This window comes from Equus asinus, chromosome 14, assembly GCF_041296235.1.
Source record: "Equus asinus isolate D_3611 breed Donkey chromosome 14, EquAss-T2T_v2, whole genome shotgun sequence".
Classification (NCBI taxonomy): Eukaryota; Metazoa; Chordata; class Mammalia; order Perissodactyla; family Equidae; genus Equus; species Equus asinus.
Genome location: NC_091803.1, coordinates 39,387,090 through 39,406,688, shown reverse-complemented (window position 1 = coordinate 39,406,688; position 19,599 = coordinate 39,387,090). Strand labels below are relative to the sequence as shown.

At 47.1% G+C, this 19,599-nt stretch overlaps 1 protein-coding gene across 2 annotated transcripts in view; it reads left to right on the top strand.

The window, feature by feature from the left end:
- Nucleotides 1-19,596, top strand: part of SNX29 (sorting nexin 29) — a 577,711-nt gene extending 558,115 nt beyond the window's left edge. For both annotated transcript variants that reach the window (XM_070484912.1, XM_070484908.1), the window contains one exon: nucleotides 839-19,596. In XM_070484912.1, coding sequence (XP_070341013.1) covers nucleotides 839-863 — 25 coding nt within the window. In that variant the 3' untranslated portion in view covers nucleotides 864-19,596. The remainder of the gene's footprint in view (nucleotides 1-838) is intronic.
- The last annotated feature ends 3 nt before the right edge of the window (nucleotides 19,597-19,599 follow it).

Sequence of the window (19,599 nt, the reverse complement as noted above, 5' to 3'; positions counted from 1 at the left end):
CATATGCCTCTCGCCGGGACCTGATTCAAGTTTTGATACTTGCTCCGATGATGCTCTTTAGAGGAAAACATCCAGTCCAGGACCACGTGTTGTAACCAGGGTTCCCTCTAGCCTCCTTCCATCTGGGCCGAGTTTAGGAAGGAAGGAAAGAAGGAAGGGAGAAGGGGGAGCATCTAGATTTTGAGAGCATCCTTTTGTTTTCTGAGGAGGAAAATTTGGGAAACACAGCAAAGCACAGAGGAGAAACTCATCTCAGATTCATCTCACCCAGAGACAAGCACTGTTCACTCCTCGATGAATTGCCTTTTTTTGTTCTTTGATCATATTTGAGATTATAGTGAATATGTAACATGTTATGGGCACATGGCGTCTCTTGGCGAGCTTGCTAAAAATGTAGATTTTTGCCCTGGCCCTATCCTGAGTGTACTGAGCCAGAATCTCTGGAGCTGGCGTCCTGGCGTCTGTATTTTTAACTAGTTTCCAGGAATGCAGACCCGAATTTAAGAATGACTCTTTGCGTTCCGCATTTGCCATTTAATATTGTCATAAACATTTCCCTTTCCCATTAGGAGGTCTTTCCCATCACTTACCTGAGTATGCGTTATTTATATTGTCCAAATCATTTTTGAAAACATCTTTAAAGGCCAGGCAGCCTCATCGTTCTGGTTTATAACTTGTGTTTTAACTGATGAGAGGCTCTCCCTAGAGGTAGACACGTGGCAGAGGCCGAGAGGACGTTTGTGGAATCTCAATGAGGCAAGGTGGGTCCACATATGTAGGGGCACCAGCCTACATGCCCTATAACAACCATGTGTCCTTTTGGCCCCCTTCTGGACAGGATGCCAACTATCTGGGATTTGTGACAATTCAGAGCCTGGCCAACCCGGATCTCATCTCACAAAGAACATCACGTCTTGAAGGAACAGAGTCCCTCCATGTGAGCTACTGCTCCTGAGAACGCTGGTTGTACGAAGGACAGTCCCTGTTGGCATGCACATAGCCTTTATTCCCCCGACTACATAAGCAACGCCCTCTCTGCCCGCAGTAGTGGGTACTCAACTCCAACCAGCCAGCCGCCACTGGACACTCCATATATGTAAGTCCCAATAAACCTATATGTCTTGTATGCTGTCCCCAGATCTTTTCTTCAGTCTCTTCGCTAGCTATCCCGCACTGCTTGCACAGCTGGGCATGTGGCCAGACAATACACCAGGAAGTGAAGTGAACTGTGTGAGCCCCAGAGACTCACACATTTTGGGGGAGGAATGACTTGATGATATTGCATTGGGTGGCAATATCTATTGAAATTAAAAATACGTGTAGCCAGTGACCCAGCAATTCCACTACTAAGAAATGGTTTCCCATGGATATTCTGCACATAGAGCAAAGAGGGATGCTCCAAAGAGCGCACTGAAGCATTGCTTGTAATAACAGGTGACTGGACACAACGTAAATATCCATCAGTATGATATGGAAACCACGTCTTGGAGCGCTGGGCCGCCATGAGAAGAATGTAGCAGTTATACATGTTGTGATTTTAAGAGATGTCCAAAATGCCTTATTCACTGAAAAAAAATTGCATGTATGTGTTTTAAAAAGTTAGAGGGGGCCAGCCTGGTAGCGCCATGGTTAAGTTCCTGGGCTCCGCTTCGGCGGCCCGGGGTTTGTGGGTTTGGATCCTGGGCGTGGACCTAGCACCACACGTCAAGCCACGCTGTGGCAGCATCCCACATAAAATAGAGGAAGACTGGCACAGATGTTAGCTCAGGGCCAATCGTTCTCACGAAACAACAAAAACCAAAACAAAACAAAACAAAATAAATAAAAAATGAGAGATAACTGATCATTTGCAGGTTTGTGTATGCGTAAAAAGTTTCTGGAAGGACGCACAAGAGACTGTTAAATCATGGCTTGTGGAGAGCTGGCCTCAGAAGTCTGGGGCAAAAGAGAGCTCTGTTTTTATTGTATATCTTCTTGTGCTGTTTGAAAAGTTTACCATGTGGGTGTACTATCCTTTCAATTTTTTAAAAACTACCAATAAATAAGTAAATGTTAAGGAAACATTAGCTGGAGCGGGAAGGCAGAGATGTGGAGCGTGTGTGGTGTCACGCATGCCCGGGCATGGTCTTTCCAGGTGATCCTAATGGGTCTTGACACCTCCTCCTGATTAGAGTGGGCTAGCCGGTCCCCAGTGCATGTGTCACCAGCCCCCACTGCAGTGGAGGTTCCTGCGCAGAGCAGGTGGAATGCGGAGGCCCCGCCCTGCGGGCTGGGATGCTCAAGTCCAAACCACAGGTCTTAAAATCGGCTCCCAGATTTCTTCCCGGTGCTTCCGTGTAGCCCAATTGTTTTGACAGCGCTGTTGACTCCCCCTCCTGGGTTTATGAAGTGGCTCCTGTGCCTTGAAGCCCAGTCTAATGTGACGGTTATGCGGGTCAGCTCGGAGGGCAGAGAGAACAGGTTCAAGGCCTGCTTCCACCACTTACTGTGTGGCCTTGGGAAACTTACCCAACTTCTCTGAGACTCCCTTTCCTCATCTGTAAGATGAGTTAATAATAATATCTGTCTATCTCAAGGGGTAGTAAGTATTAAATGAGACAGTCCCTAGTAAGAGCTCATCAAATATCAGCTATTTCATCGGCATTTATCAAGCACCCTGATATGCACCAAATCCTTTGCTACAAACTGGGGATTAAAAAATTTTTTAAAGGTGAAATGATCTTTGCTCTTAAGTAATTCTCAGTCTAACAGAAGAAGGGTAATATATAATATTTAATAGTTTTTTTCAAAATGCTTCCACATTTATCTTCTTTAATTTGTATTACAATCCTATGAGATAGCTACTATGATTCATGTTTTATAGATGAGGAAATTGAGGTTCACAGAGGAACAGAGCAGTGAGCTGGGATGAAAAGGGGGCCGTCTTAGGAAACACTCCCGTGTTTCTTCTGTCCTCTCCACCACTACACTTCAGTTCTGCCGCCAGATGTGTGGGGCTTCCACACACCAAGCAATTCTCTGTGACACCAGCTGGGTGTCCTACAGTTCAGTTCTGACACCACCAGAGGTGGTGCAGACCCCACAGGTTAAAGGCTGCGTCCCACGGGACTGCCCCCCATCTCAGACGCCAATCACAAACAGTAGCTCCCCAGGTCACCCAAACTGCTGTCCGACTTGGCTACAGATCGGAGGTTCCCACGACCCCCCCCCCGCCCCGCCCCTTGGATTCGATCATTTGCTGGAACAGCTCACAGAACTGAAACAACGGGTGATGGGTGGCATCACGAACACAGCCCATTTGCAGGCCGAGAGATGCTGGAGTCTTAGGGACCAGATACACATGCACCTGTGATCACCGTAGCGCCTTCTCTCTCCCTGGAGCAAGTTCCGGGTCAGGGAACCTCCGAGCTGAGGGGTCGCTGCGGCACTGGCTGGGTAGTCGGGCACCCCACCTGGGTGAGCGTGGGCACTAGCTTCCCCCTGGCCAATCCTCCAATTCTCTTCTGAAAAATGGGACAACAGTTTTGGGCTGCAAATAACAGAAGGCCTGGTTAAGAGTGGCCCAAACAACAAGGACGTTTCTTATGCCCTTGGATGAGCAGCCTGGAGGAAGGTGGTCCCAAAGTTGCTTAATTCACCCCTTGATGATGTCAGCACGGGCTCTGGGACAGCTTCTCTGCAATTTTTTTTTACCTTCCTGCTCAGGTTGCACGAGCACCACAACCTCATTGATGCCCGACAGCAGGCAGGCAGGAAGGGCTTCTCTGAGGAACGTCTCACCTTTAACCAGGGAGGAACATCTTTCCCCAGAGCCCCCCAGACTTCCTTTAACTCTCATTGGCTAGAACTGAATCACATGCCCATGCCTAGACCCATCACAGATGTGATCGAGAAGGTTCTACAAGCTCTGGGTGCTGCCACCCTGGTCAGCCTATTAAATGACACTCTCCCCTCAGTGGCCCCTTTCAATTCCTTGAATGACATGCTCCTTCCTGCTTTAGGACCTTTTCATGTATTAGTCCCCAGTCTGGAGTGGTCTCCCTGTTGGTACCAATGCACCCTTCATATCTCGGTTAAGTTTTTAAAGGAACTTACTGAACCTCTCTATGCCTCCCTTTTGTCCTCAGGAAATGCATTCACATTATTTACTTATTATTTTTCTTTCACAGTTCTGTGGGGTCACTGTGCTCAGCTGGGCGGTTCTTCAGTTGGTCTCACTTGGGGTCCATGCAGTTGCTGTCAGATGGCGGTTATGGCACTTGTGACCAAGATGGCTTCATCACACACCTGGTGCCTTAGAGGGGACAGCAGGAAGGCTGGGACTTCTCTCTCTCTTCCTGTGGTCTTTTCATATGACTTGGCCTTCTTTCCTTGGTGACTGGATCCCAAAAGCACAAAAGTGGCAGACGCCAGGTCTTCTGAAGGCTTGGACCCAGAGCTGGCATGCTGTCACTTCTGCCATCTTCCGCTGGGTTAAAATGAGTCCCAGGACCACCCCAAAGTCAAGGGGAGGGGTCTATGCAGGGTCTGGACACTGAGAGGCATGGGACCGGAGCAATCTTTGAAGACTGGCTACCGTATCATTTTAACAAGCTACCTAAAGAGCATCAGTAGCTTCCAGAAGAGACAAAAGGTAATCCTTTAAATTCATTGGCATCACAAGACACACTCAGGCAACTGAATAAGTAGCTAAAGCCACATTTCTTCTAACCCTAGACAATGTTCTGTTCCCCAAAAGCCCACATCGCGTAGGAAGACAACTAAAATAATTATTTAGCCTTTTCCTTAGGAGGGCTCAACCTCTAAGGTCCTTACTCAACAACTGATGCTCCTCTCTTTTGGGGGGGGGGTGGCCTTGAGACACAGCAGTGATCATGAAAGAACCCACTGGAACAAGAGTCAGGAGTTGTACTTTAAGATCCCGACTTGGCAATTAAGAAGCCAACGCTTTGGGGCATCTCTTCCCCTGGGCCCAAACCTTCCCTTCCCTCTGGAAATGAGAAGGTGGGAGCGGATAAGGGGTGGAAATCGGTTTTTTCTCGGGCAAGGTTTCCCACAGTAGTGGCCTGTACCACCAGAGGGGCAGAAAAGAAGCTCTCATGACATGTTACGTGACTTTACGAGGCACACCCACCTGGCATTAAATAACATTGAGTCACTTAGCGAGAAACTTACTTCATCTCAAGATCTTTTTCAGTCTTTCTGCTCACACCAAGGAGAAAGCCACAGCTGGGTGTTGGTATGTCTTTAACCCTCCAACACGTGGTGGAGTAATGAGGATGATAAGACTAGCTGCTATAATGAACAACTCCAAAAGTCTTACTGTCTTAACTCAATAACGGCTTATTCCTTGCCCCACTCAGTCACTCTGGCACCCAACCTCCATCCGTCTAGTGGCTCTGCCAAACCTCAGGCCTTGGAGTCTTCCTTATACCCCTGCGTCCAGCTGGCAGGCAGAGGAACAAAGGCAGCATGGAGGTCTGCTTGAGAGGGTTTTAGAGCTGGGCCCAGACGTGGCATGCGTCCCTTCCTCCCGCATTCTATTGGTCAAAACGGCCATGGGGCCTCACTTAGAAGCAAGGAGGCTGGGCAGGAAGGCTTAACAGCGAACCAAGGAGAAAGAGAACACTGATATTGGTGAACCATTAGCCAGTCACTGCCATACTTCCAGTCTTGTGGGCCAGAAAATTCTGGAAGCAGCAGCATCTCAGCAGAATTAAGTTACATTGTTTGGCTCTCAGAGTGGCTATGTCTGCTGTCACCTTCTCTTTATGGCCAGCAATACTGGTTTTCCGTTTTGGTTGGTAATGTAAAATTTCCTTATTAAATAAATACCCTTTAAAAAAGTGAATCAGTGTGACAAAAAGCATAGATATAGGAATGCCCGACATTTGGGAAACATTGATCTCGGGCAGCACTGTCCAAGGGAACCTTCTGAAATGTTCTATTCTGTGCTGTCCAAAACAGTAGTCACTAGCCACATGTTGCTACTGAGCACCTGAAATGTGGCTAGTGTGACCGAGGAACTGTATTTTTAATTTAATTTAATTTAAATTTTACTATTTAAGACAATGCAGATCTAAGGTGATAACCACGATTGACAAGGAATGCCTGGAACAGGTCTCCAGGAGAATTCAGAAGGCAGTAGTGCTGTGATAGATTATTAATGTCTGGCTTGGGTATGAGAGGGGAGGTGATGATAAGCGTGCCATTTATTGGTCGTTGCTACACTAGATCTTCTTAGAGAGTCTTTCTAACCTTCCAGAATTATGTGTCCTTCCCTAAACCTTCAGGAGAATTTAGTACCCACTTAAAGATCTGTCCAACCCAGGATGCGGTGGAAATATTTGTCTCTGGTCTCTGGGTTCCTTTTAAAACCTCCTACCATCTGTTCCTTTCCTGACAAACCAAGTGACTATTGACTGGAGGGATTAACTTGAAAGTACTCACCCATATCTACATGCATTTGCCCCGAAACTAATGATTTCAGGCTTCTGAGATGTGAGTCACCGTCTCTTTTTCTCGAGAAAGACATTGAAAAGCCACCTCTTTGGAGGCAGGGGGTCATTACCAACGGAAAAGGGAAGGACCCCTTCTGTTTAATGTGCGGCTAAAAGTGGGATGCCGGAAATAACCTTTTCCCATGTGACTGCAGAGGTGGGACAGGCTGTCAACAGGCTCCGGCTGTCTTGGAGAGGAGTCCACAGCTTCCGCTGCGGAGAAGGGAGGCAGGCATGGGGCAGCACCCTCTCCCGAGAAGGCGAATGTCAGGGAGGCTGGCAGCCCTCCCCCAGCATCCCTGCCAGGCATGGAGGGACGGGTCACAGGGCTGACCCTGGCTGGCATTTTAGACAGCTTTATAATTATACTATCTATTTTTCCACTTAGCAGTGACCTTTTGATCGTCTCCTTTGGGAGCGTGTGTGTTTTAGCTGTGTCTTTTATCTTAGCTTCATACCCTAATCATCATTTTTCTTTTCTCTTCTTCTCTGATCTTCTTTAGTATTTAGACCACAACCCTGGGTGGTCAGGGCCAGCTAGGTTTCTCTCTCCTTCTGCTTTCTCCTATTATTGAATTACCTTGAATAAGCCCCTTCACCTCTCTGACCTCAGTTTCCCATTTGTGAAATAAACTATTTTGATTGGATCAAAGAAATTGGTGACATATAACTCTTGACTTGGCTCACCATGTTTCTGCCACCTGCTGTTGTCACTGCTATAGTCCAAGTCCTCATCCTCTGTCATAGTTGGGACCATGGACCTACCATTCCAAAATGGTGGCCCACAGGCACTTGGCTCCCCTCCAATCCATTCTCCAACCTGAGTTGGAGTGATCTTTTCAAATGTAAATTGGATCGTAATACCCTCACTCACCCCCCTACACCTTCCAAGACCAACATCCGTAACTAACATGTTCTTGAAGGCTCCATGTGGTCCAGTGTCTACCCACCTCTCATCCCTACTTCATGACATTTCCCCTCTCTCTCGGTCCTCCAGCCATGCCAGCCTTTCAGCTCCTCAAACATGCCATGCTCCCTCTGGTCACAGGACATTTGCACCAAATGCTCCCCTAGCCTAGAACAGCGGCTCCCAAACATGGCTGCACATTAGAATCACCTTGGAAACTTAACAAAACCCTGATGCCCAGGTTTCACCCCTGACCCTGAGATTAGAGTCTTTGGGGATGCAGGCTAGGCATCAGTATTTCTAAAATCTCCCCAGATGACTCCATGAGCAGCCAAGATGGAGAACGAATGAGCTGGGTGCTCTTTTTCCTTTCCATCTCTCTTACCCTCTCATCCTCTGTCATCCTAGATGCCACGTCAGAGTGCTGTTCCTGATCCCCACCTTTGTCTCAGTTAGACCTCATGGATTACTTTCACGGAGGATTTTTTATCAAGCATGTATTGGCCAGCTTGGGTGTCATAACAAAACACCATGTTCTGGTTGGCTTAGAGCAACTGAAATTTATTTCCTCACAGTTCTGGAGGCTGGAAGTCTGAGATCAGGCTGCCAGAAGGGTTGGTTTTCCAGCGAGGGCTCTCTTCCTGGTTTGTAGACGGCTGCCTTCTCACTGTCCTCACAGGGCAGGGAGAGAGGCAGAGACAGAGACGGTGATCTGGTCTCTTCCTCTTCTTATGAGGACACTAATCCCATCATGGGGGCCCCACTCTCATGAGCTCATCTAAACCTAATCACCTCCCAAGACCCCCCTCCAAACACCATCACACTGAGGCTTAGGGCTTCAACATAAGAATTTTGGGGTGACGCAAACATTCAGTTCATAGCACAACACTGAGATTTCCTTTCCATGCCCAGACATCTCTCGAAACTCAAGTGCCAGATAATTGATCCAGCTCCCTTCAGATGAAAGATGTCAATAAGGAGGAATATTGTTACACTATCAAATAGCCTATCGTGAATTGGGGCATCAATTCATAAGCTGTAAATGGAATAGGTTTTGAAAAATATGAGTGTCTTTTCTATTTGGCAGAATAAAAGCCACCCAAGTGGCACCTCATGACATCATAAAAGTACTCAGGGATTTTTGTCTTTTTAATACTCAAGTGGGGCCGGCAGGCTGTTTGCCAACTGCTGCATAATCACATGAGGGTTTTGATCAGACACACGAGCCAGGGGACTTGACTTAAGAGACATTCAGGGCAGGCAGTCCATCTCACTCATCCACTGCTGTATCCTGGGACCTGGAGAGGGCCTGGCAAAGAGTAGGCACTCAATAAATATTTGCAGAATAATTGAGGCTCATGAATGTGCATCTATGACGCATTGGCTCATCCCTCCCAAATAGGCTGGTCCTGAATTTCTGGACCAGAAATGAACTCTCGTGAGTCTCTGCTGTCTCCTGATCAGTCAGGGTCCATTACTCCCTTGTTGTGCCTATAATCCTCTCACCCAGTCTCCTGCTCTGGCTTAGGGGAGTAAGTTGCAGAGGTAGAATGGAGAAGATAATGAGAGTTGAGATCAATATGTGGGATGGGGCATTAGTAAGCCCTCCTTTGGCTTGCAAACAGAAAACTGTCTTAAGCCAAGAAGGAAAGTTGTTGGCTCATTTAATTGAGCAGCCAGGCATTCACTGGCTTCAGGTTGGGCTGGACCCAGGGGCTCATGTTGGTTCCTTATTTTTATTTCTTTATCTCTCTTCCCCACATTTCTCTGCTCTAGTTTCCTTTATGATGTTTTATTCCCAGGTATGTTCTCCTCTAGGTGAGGCCCCCAGCAGACAGAGAGCCTCTCCTCCCAATACTTCCAGCAAGAGTCCTGGGATTGTGTCTTCTTGGTCTGACCTGGGTCACGTGGCCCTCTTTGGCACCCTGGCACCAGAACCGTGGCACTCTGATATGTCACATGCACTCCTGCTTCCACCATGGCAAAGCCCAGGAACGGGACCAGCCCCATCTAAACAACATAGACTAAAGTGGGGCAGAGGAGTCCCCCCAAAGTAAAACCAGAAGGGGCAATGGATGCTGCGTAGGTATAAGCAACAGATGTCAGTGGCATGTGGGTGGTTCAGACGGCCGTTAAGTCACCCCGGATGAAGGTTAGATTTGTGGTGGACAGGAAGACCGTTAATAAGGTCCCAAAGCCTTCCATGAAAGACAGATGAGTTGCCAGAAGATCAGTAGATGATTCGAATGAGAATGAGCCATGAGGTGTGTCCCCAGCACAGAGCGGGTATCCAAGAGCTTGCGGAATGGATACTACAATATTGTGATTTATAAGAAATCTGTGTATTTGGTTATTCAGGGGACCTAAATGTATTTCTCAGATATATGTGGCCTTCATCCACAGTGCCTGGCCCACAGCTCCCCAAATTCTTGGCATTTCCTGAGTGATAGGAGCAATGGGAGCATCTTTTGTTATAACATTTGGTCTCTTGTCCTCAGTTCCTGAAAACGCTTCGGGGCCATAAAGGTGAAATGGTTTCTGGGGAGAGAAGGGGGAGGTTGAGGTTGAATCAGTCGCCAATGGCCAATGACTTAGTCAGTCATGACTATGTAATGAAGCCTCCATATAAATCCAAAAGGACAGCTCTCTTTTCAGAGAGCTTCCATACTGGGGAAGCGGAACGTGTCCACGTGCCAGGGTGCTGGGCGCCAAGCTCCATGAGGACAGGAGCAACTTCATTCAGGACCTCGCCCTGTGGAGCTCTTCATCTGACTGTTGATTTGTACCCTTTCATATCTTTGGTAATAAATCAGTAATCTGGTGAGTAAATGAGTTTTCTTGAGTTCTGTAGCCATTCTAGCAAATTAATGGAACCTGACGTAGGGTCCTGGGAACCCCTGATTTACAGCCATTACGTCAGAAGGACAGGTAACAATCTGGTCTTGCAACTGGCATCTGAAGTGGCGGTCTTGTGGGGCTGAGCCCCTTCCTTGCGGAATCTGATTCTGTCTCCGGGTGGACAGTGTCAGAATTAAGCCGAATTCTCCAACACCTGGTGGTGTCCAAGAACTGCCTGTTGGTGTGGGGAAGTGTGCGTGCATGCACGTACACATTGGAATTGGGTCCAGGGACCCTTTGCAGACACATAAAAGAGCGGACGCAGTGGAGAAGCATGGTTTGGAAGGCACACTGTCTGGGAGCCCACTGTCTCACTTACGGGATCTGTGTAAGTGGCGTGTTGGGGAGGGGACAGGTTACACTCAGAGATGCTGTAGGCAAAGCCAGGTCCTGCTTGGTTAGTGAGGTCAGAGGCAGTGGGGCTAGTCAGAGCTCACAGAAGAGACTGAAAACATAGGGGGCTTGTTCAACAGAAACAAGAGCTTCAGGGGCTGCGATGGGACATTTTGACAGAGAAGAGGTGGAGAGAATGTAGCAGGGATGGGCTGCTGGCAAAGACAAGGATCGAGAAGGCGACGTGATTACAGAGACTGAGAAACTTGGAATGCGCCTCCTGGCTCCTCTGATGGCGTATGGCTTCCCTCTTACAGATTTCCTGGAGCTGAATGACATGAAACCAGAAGACAGCACGGTTGCCAGACCACGTTCTCAGACCGTAATTAACTTTGTTAAAAATCTTTACCTCTCCAAAGCTCAAAGGAATCCTGCCACTGGGGAGTCAAATGATTGCCCTGCTCTTTTCCTTTTCAAACAAAAGCGTATTGTGAAATTTATCATGATCAATTAATATTTGTATCCGCTCTAATTCATCAGGTGTTGAAATGTTTTCCTTTCTGCTGGGTATGATTTCACGACAATAAAGGGTACCCAGGGGCACGATGATTGCATTGGTAGTTTAATCTGAATTTCTGATGCTTCGTAAAATCCATCCCAATGCAAACAATTACTTTAGAGCTCTTGAAGAACCGAACTGGAGCCAAGATGGGCAAGGTCTCCAGCACAGGGAGAAGCAGAGATGACTTGCTAATTCCCAGTTTCTCAGGATCCAGTGTTACCACCTTCAGAAAAGCCCGTCATGCACCGAAAGGGCGTCACAATGATCAGCCTTGTTGGGGGGATGTTGCTGAACTGTCTACAGAACATCAAAAAGCTTGTTTTCTTCAATGATAATTAGAGCATCTCCCAGGGAGAGCTGGCTCATAAAGACGCTCCCTATGAAACTGCTCCATCCACACAAACAAGGCAGACAGGGAACCTCGACCGGGAGGCCAGAGGCCACCGCTAATTAGACATGACATCAGCATTTACACTCCACTGGCCAATTATGTTGGGAGAAGTAAATAAAGTTGATGAAACTTTCTTCTCCTCTGGGCCAGGAGCTGCAGAGTCTCCGTAGGTGAGTAGGGTTGGCCCAGAGACCCCCCTGCTGGACATCTTCTGGGGAACGTGCGAGTTTATTGCTAGAATTTATTGGAGAGAAAAAAAATAAAATAGTTAAATAATTAAATAGATACACTTGGTTCCATTTGTCAGAGGAGACAAAATTTTAGGATGGAAAGAAGATGCCTTCTGGTCTATGGCTCCAAGATGAACAGAGGGACCTCCATGGGGGATGGAGGTCAGGCAGGGGTCCTGTTTGATAACACGGTTGACCCTGTGCAGCTAAGGGGGGTATGTGTGTTGTTTCCACCCCTTCCGCCGTGGGAGGCTGGAGGCTTGCCCGCATGCCAGACCTGGCAGGCTACTTTGAGCTTTGGCACAGTGCAAGACTTACGGGTTCCAGAACCACATGGCTGGGTTTGAATCCAAGCTCTGCCACTTATGAGCTGGGTGATCTTGGGCAAGTTCCTTAATGTCTCTGTGCCTCAGTTTCCTCATCTGTAAGATGAAGGTAGTACAAGTACTTTTTTTTTTTTTGCTAGGTTTTTGGTTGGCATTCAGTGAGCTCATCCACATGAAGTGATCAGAAGAGGGGCTGGCCGTTTAGCTGACTTCCCCCATGTCTCAGCTGCCCCCTCCCTTACTGACCAGCGGGCAGTTTCTTTTTTCTTTTTGAGGCTGAACGATAAAAATACCAACTGTTGCTGTACTATTCATTGCCTCTGCCTTCTCTCCTCCCTTCCCCCATTGCCACGCCCATTCTCACAGCCTTTTGTAATTATCACCAATGACGTTATCCTAGGAATTCAAGAATGTGAATCCATTTTTAAGGAGCCAATTTGGAGGCTCAACACATGAGTCGAGGGGCAGTGGGCCCCTCAGGATGCACTGCTGGGCTCTGTGCTGGGGTGGGGGAGGGAATCAAACAGGTGATGCTCAATGATGATCAGCATCGTTATTATTATCTATCGTGTGCATATTCTGCACCTAACAGTATGCTAACGCACTAAGGAATAAGCTCATTTAGACCTTATGGGGAAGGTACAATATTGTTCCCATTTTATAGATAAGGAAACTGAGTCCCCCAACAGGACATGACCTGACCAAGGCTACAGTTATTGCGTGACAGATCCAGGGCTCAAATCCAGATGGGCTGACTCGGTCCCATTGACAACTTTTCCTCCCTGCCTCCCTCTCTCACTGGCCTGGAAGGGGTGGACATGCTAGAGGGAGAGAGATGGGTTAAGAGGCTGCGGCGAGGGTTAAGTGACCTGGATGACAGCCCTGGCTGTGGCGATGACATTTGCTGAGTGCTCACTGGGTGCCTGGCAGTGGGCTTAACAGCCTGACGTGCACTGTTTCCCTTGATGGTCACCCAGGTACCATGATTACAGATGAGGATGTGAAGGTGTGCAGAGGTTAAAAACACCCAAAGTCAGGCAGCCATTAGCGGTGCAGAAGGGACGAGGTCCTGAGTCTGCCTTAGGAGCTCCTCTGTCAACCAGCGTGCCAAGGGTCCAGGGGGCGTGAGGTCTTACAAGGTGTGAGAAATTGGACACGGTGCATGGGGCACAGAGAGAGGGAGAAGCTGGGTTTCTGATTCAAGGAAATGAGCGGGTGATACGCTGCTTGTCAAGCCCGGGAACAGTAGAAGAGAAAGGGTTTTTAGAAGGAGATGAATTAGATTTTGGAAATGGTGTGCCTGAGTCGTCGTTGGGACACTGTCATGCTGTCCAGTTGGCATTTGGAGTATAGGACTTGTAGGCTTAGAAGTTCGTTGCTTCTTAAAAATAGTTGATACGGGAACTGTCATCACAAAAGTGGTAATTAATGCTATTGGTGTCGATACTTCCGAATGACAGCAGGGAGTAGAGAAGGCTGCCTGGGACATAGGAAACATCAATAGTTAAATTACCTCATTGAGTTTGAAGGCTGCTTTCTGTTTGCAGGAGCTTGGCACAGGGCGTGGTACCTACTTGGCAAACATCTTTGGGATGGATGTATAATGGGAGGGAAAGGCCGTGATACGGAAGGGTTGCTGATGTGGGTGTATCAGCAGGGAGTTAACAGACATCTATAAGGAGTGCCAGGCCCGGGGCCAGGTGATGAGAACACAGAGGCCAACAGGATGCTATTCCTGCCCTCTGGTCATGATCGTGTCTGACAAACACTGGAGACCGGGAGTGCAGGCCGACATGATAAATACAGAAAACTTCATTTAAATGGCTTTTCAGGAAAGCAGTGACAGCTAAAACATGTGGTTTAGGGCTGCGATGTTCTCGTTTGGTTGTTTCAAAAAAAAAAAAAAGCAAATCCAGCGAGTCTTTCAAAGATACTGTAAGAGATGCAATTGTTTAATTTCTCCATGACAGCTTCAAAGGACGGCTTCAAAGCCCAAGGAGAGACTTCTGTATGGCACGGTAGTAAGCCACACCCTGAATTTGCTCTCCTTCCATGTCTAAAACATCCATATGGTCCACCTGGAGGCAGAGCTTCTGCGAAAGCCAGATGGTTCCCAGTTCTATGCAGATGGTAGCTTTGCCTGACAAGACGAGGGTGAAGTGTGCACAATTCCAGAAAGTCTTACCTGCTCCACAAGGAAGCACGGAGTACCTCCGAGAAACTCAGTTGCAGGGAATGGAATATGCCTGTCAATCAACAATCAATCAACCCATAGTCCATCCACTCTGTCAGCACCACCGCCCTTTCCACCATCTTCGTTCTTGTCTCATGGCCAAGGCTGTGCTTCCAAACCCATTTCTTTTTTTTTTAAAGATTTTACTTTTTTCCTTTTTCTCCCCAAAGCCCCCCAGGTACATAGTTGTATATTCTTAGCTGTGGGTCCCTCCAGTTGTGGCATGTGGGACGCCGCCCCAGCGCGGTCTGATGAGCAGTGCCATGTCTGCGCCCAGGACTCGAACTCGGCAGGAGGACTGGTCTGTGGGGGCCTAAACCACTGAACTCCATGTGGAGCTGATGCCTTTTCCTGTTTGTTCAGCGTGCACCAGCCTGAACTCTTCAAGAAGATTCCCCTTTACTGCTTTTGCGGCTTCCACTTTTCTCTTGTGTTGAAACAAAGATGTTCCCTAAAGGTCTATTTTAATATTATGTCCTTAGGTCTCTTTTAGGGCTGCTAAATTTTCTCAGGAATCTCACTAATTCACATAACCTTTCCGGGCAGCACTTCCAAGATGCATTTTCACTTATTCTGAGTTCCATCCTTGTATTTCCAGCCATCTCTTTACACATTCCCCTATAACCTTTAGTCTAGGATCAGTCTCTTAGCCAGGCTCACCTGCTTTGGTTACTGGGACAGCATTTGTCCAGTGAGTTGGGCTTAGAATTACTAAGAGTCCAGGACACTTCTGTTATTATCCCCAATTTCTTCAGTGTGAGTGGAGAACCAAAGATAACTTTTAGTTACTTATTGATCTGTTGACAACACTTTCCTTTTTTTTTTAAAGATTGGCCGTGAGCTAACATCTGTTGCCAATCTTCTTTTTTTTTCTTCTTCTTCTTCTCCCCAAAGCCCCCCAGTACAGTCATACATTCTAGTTGTGAGTGCCTCTGCCTCAGCGTGGCCTGATGAGCAGTGCCATGTCCGTGCCCAGGATCCAAACTGATGAAACCCTGGGCCGCCGAAGCAGAGTGCACAAACTTAACCATGGGGCTGGCCCCGACAATACTTAACTTTAAGGACAATCCCCCATAAACTACCACAAGGCTTAGGAACATGGCCTCATTTCCTTCCTTCCTCCTCCACCTTGAGTATTAATATTGATAATTAGTATTGCTGCCTATCTTTACTTCCTGTATTTATTCCACATTCATTGCCAAGTATTCACTGAGCAGCTCCCCTGTGCTCCAGGCACGGTGCTGGGCATTGAGCAGAGTGGCCAATGAGACGGATGAGGTCGCCGCTGTTCTGGAGCTCGCAATCTGGTGAGGGACACACGTGAAGAGCATGAAACAAGCACAGTTCTTGGTGATGTGCTATGAGGAAAATAACCAAGACAGTGAGGAGGCGATGCCTGGGGATGCACAGCATGACCACAGACGGGGTGGGGAGGGAAAGCCACTCTGAAGGGTGACTTTTGAGCTGAGATCAAAATGATGACAAGAAGCCAGTTCCCATTAGAGGAAACAGCAAGAGCAAAGGGCAGTGGAGTGGCCCGCAAGGGCACGGTGCTACAGCCAAGGCGGAGAGGGAGGAACGGGGAGCAGGGCGTGGAGAGTTACAGCAAGGAGTGAGGACTTTCTTCTAGGTGAGGTGCAGTCACTCTAATGAGAAAAATTACTGCTTGAAAGACAAGTATCAGAATACATTCATGGAAAGTATCTTATACTTGTTCACATTCAAGCAACTTTATTCACGTGGAGAAAACCTAAAGGGAACATCCGATCTGTATATCCTTGTGTGTCTGAGTAGTCACTACTGCTAAAAAAAATAACGGAAACAAAAGTCCATTACAGGAAAAAGAGCATTTAGTCAGTAAAATCTTTTCTAGAAAGATGCTAAAGTCATTATTCCAAGAATCCTCTATTTTATATATATATATACACACACACACACACACTCCTAAGAGCTCTCCAATGGCCTAAGAGAGCATTTTATGAAGTTATAAGAAAATCAGTATTACCTGTCAAGTACTATCTCTTGCATGTGCAACCCAAACTGCTAAGGTTATGTGAACAAGAAATCCCTGATGTCTATTACAGAAAGCTTTTAATAGAGCTTGCCTTGACAATTTATTCCTAAATCTTCTTTTCTTCCCCCCAGCTCAGTACAATATTGCTACTTAATTTCCTGGCTGCACAAACCTGTTTTAGGCAACACCACTTGGGGAATAAGGTATTAAGAGTTCAAGTAAATGCAAATGATGTTTTTGCTACCTTTTCTCAAAAGATTTTGCATGAGAATAGACTATAATATGAAACTGTATTATGCGTATATAGTTCCAACAGTTACACATAATCTGTATCTTTCGCGGGAACATAAGGTAAATTGGTCCTAGTGTTATTATTCAGGCTTAAATAGCGCTTTAACTAGCGCTTGCCTTGTCACTCTCTATTGGGGACTGACGATCTCATAATGCTGAAAATCACAAGACATTGTGAAAGGTGTGTCTGTTTGCTGGTTCCATCAAGTTAACTAGATTTTTTTCCCCATGTTCTCCAACCTCAGGAGAAATGTGACTGAAGACTAGAGTTAAACTGATTTCTTGTAAACAGTGAATGGTCAGATGGTCATCTCCCGGCCCCCTGTCCACAAACTCACTCTTTGGAGTCTTGACAATCCAATTTTAAGTCACTTTAAATAACCTTCCTCCTTTAGCCGCTTCTTATTTTTCCCAATTAAAATGACTAAGTGAGGGCGAAGCATTAGGTGGCACTCCTTGCCTTGAGAGAGCTGTGGGTTTCCTTCCCCCCACCCCGGGGTGGGAACTGAAAACGAGGAGTGAAGCACCAGCTGACGGAACATTGACTGTCGTGGGCAGAGCTGTGTCCTGTGGCCCATTATGGCTCAGGTCGGTTTTCCAATCTCCTGCAGTGTCTTTGTCTGAACAAGCTGCTCCCTGGATAGGCTGTGCCACCCGGAACCTGCTGCAATCAGAGGCCTCTGGGCCTCGTTGAGGCTTTGCAAACCCCGGCATGAAGTCCCAGGGCCTCGAGCTAACACTGGGTTCTTGCCCAGGAAAGATGGTCAAAGACGCTGATGTTGCCATGGCCTGAGCCTCACCTGAGACGAACATTTTCCAGGAAAGAGAAGACAGTGTTAAGGAGCATGGGCTGGACAGCAGGACCCTTTGCATCTCAATCCTTCCTTCCCCGCTGATGAGCTGTGTGACCCTGGCCATGTAGCCCCAATTCTCTGAGCCAAAGCACTTAACACATAATAGACACTCAAAACAGTAGCACTTATGATCATCAAGTATTTTATTGTTTTTCACGGTATAAGGCACTTGCATTTTTTTTTTTTAAAGATTTTATTTTTTCCTTTTTCTCCCCAAAGCCCCCCGGTACATAGTTGTATATTCTTCGTTGTGGGTCCTTCTAGTTGTGGCATGTGGGACGCTGCCCCAGCGTGGCTCGATGAGCAGTGCCATGTCCACGCCCAGGACCGGAACCAACGAAACACTGGGCCGCCTGCAGCGGAGCGCGCGAACTTAACCACTCGGCCACGGGGCCAGCCCCAAGGCACTTGCATTTTTAATATCTTTTTTTCTTTTAAGGAAAAAGGAATCATAAGTGAATGCATTGGTAATTGACTATTATCAGAACCTACCAAATCATTTCCTAACCTCTCTGAACCTCTCACCATTGGGGGATACTGCTGTTTGGTTACTTAAAACATGGTGAGAATTTCATGATTCCCTATTCTTAGCATATTCTTGCTTGTCTTGAATCAATTCTTTTGCTTACTGGGTTTTTGGGCAAGGAGACTTAGTAAGTTTCATTCTCATTACTTTTAATTATCTCTGTATTTGCCCCAAACCCAAGTGCCAGGTCGGCTGCACATGTCCCACGACAGACGGCTCCATCGTCCACTGTGAGGAACCTCGCATCTCATCCATGAGCCTGGCACAGGATGCTGGTACCCAGTTCTGAAAGCGTTACCACATCCCAGGCCTCAAACGCTTGGCTTACGAGATCCATCTCTTACTGAATTCCTCTTTTTGATCTCATAGGCATACCTGTTTTAAAGAAAAACAAATACAAAGCAAGAATGCAGCAAAACACTGAAACAAGGGCATTCTAATTTTGAAAATTTTTAATTTTCTTGTGCCACATAACAATGAGCTATGGTGTGTCACCAATCTGTAGTATAATTAACTTCTTGTCTTTTGTTCCTTATGAATTTACATATCCAATTATCTTTCTATTTAATTTCTCATGGTTTTGCTACATTGACTAAAACTTTTTAACAGAGAAGTCTTTTAATTTAATAGACTTCGCAGGTCATTTGTAACCCGTCTGTTTTTAAAGTTGTTTTAGGATGACTGAACGCTCCTGCGTTATGCTGTGAAATTTGCTTGGCAGGAGTGGGGCACCTGGGTTCCCTGTCCACCAGGACAACTGCTGCAGACGACGAGGATGAAACCGCGCGGTGGTCGGGAGCTGCGGAGGAGACGCGGCAAGGTAGATTACGGGGGACAACGCTGTTCCCACGTCAGACCATCCACGCTCTTGCTCTTTCACGAAGGGACACTGCACTGTGCCTTTAATCAAAGAAGGCATCAGTTTAGATGACACGGATGAAAGCACTGTTTTCGCCCCATCGGGATTTCTGCTTTGTTGCTTTTGAGAACTCTGCATCAATTCCCACTTTTCCTGTCAAAGCAGACACGGTGAAGAGTCTCATAAACGGAGGGTGGTTCTGATTGCCTGAGAACACCAACCTGCAGAGTGACTGCAGCATCGAAAGTGAATAAACTCAAAATGTGCTGCTGAGTGGCTGCCGAGGAGGCACGTTATGGCTTTAGTTCTCGTCTCTTGGATGACGTTTTTATATATGGCCAATTTATGTGCAAAGGTGACTTTTGTAGTCACCACGAAGGCAAACTCAAGCTGTGACTCCTATCAACTGCATCGTCAGCAGTAGCAGAAGTCTCAGAGTCTAACAGCAAACGGCTCCTCAGCTCCTTGTTCAAGTCAGTCTTCAGGCTCAGGTAATGGGAGACATCCATGTGTTTTGTTTGGAAGGAAAGGAGATGCCCTTTGTTTCGCCTAGCACTGTGGGAGCTGTGACCAGAGTTTAATGCAAACAGATGCAGTTTGCTCAGGGATCACCAAAGATCACACGTGGACATCAAGTTGGGAGTGGCGTCCACAGGTAGACATCTGCCACCAGAG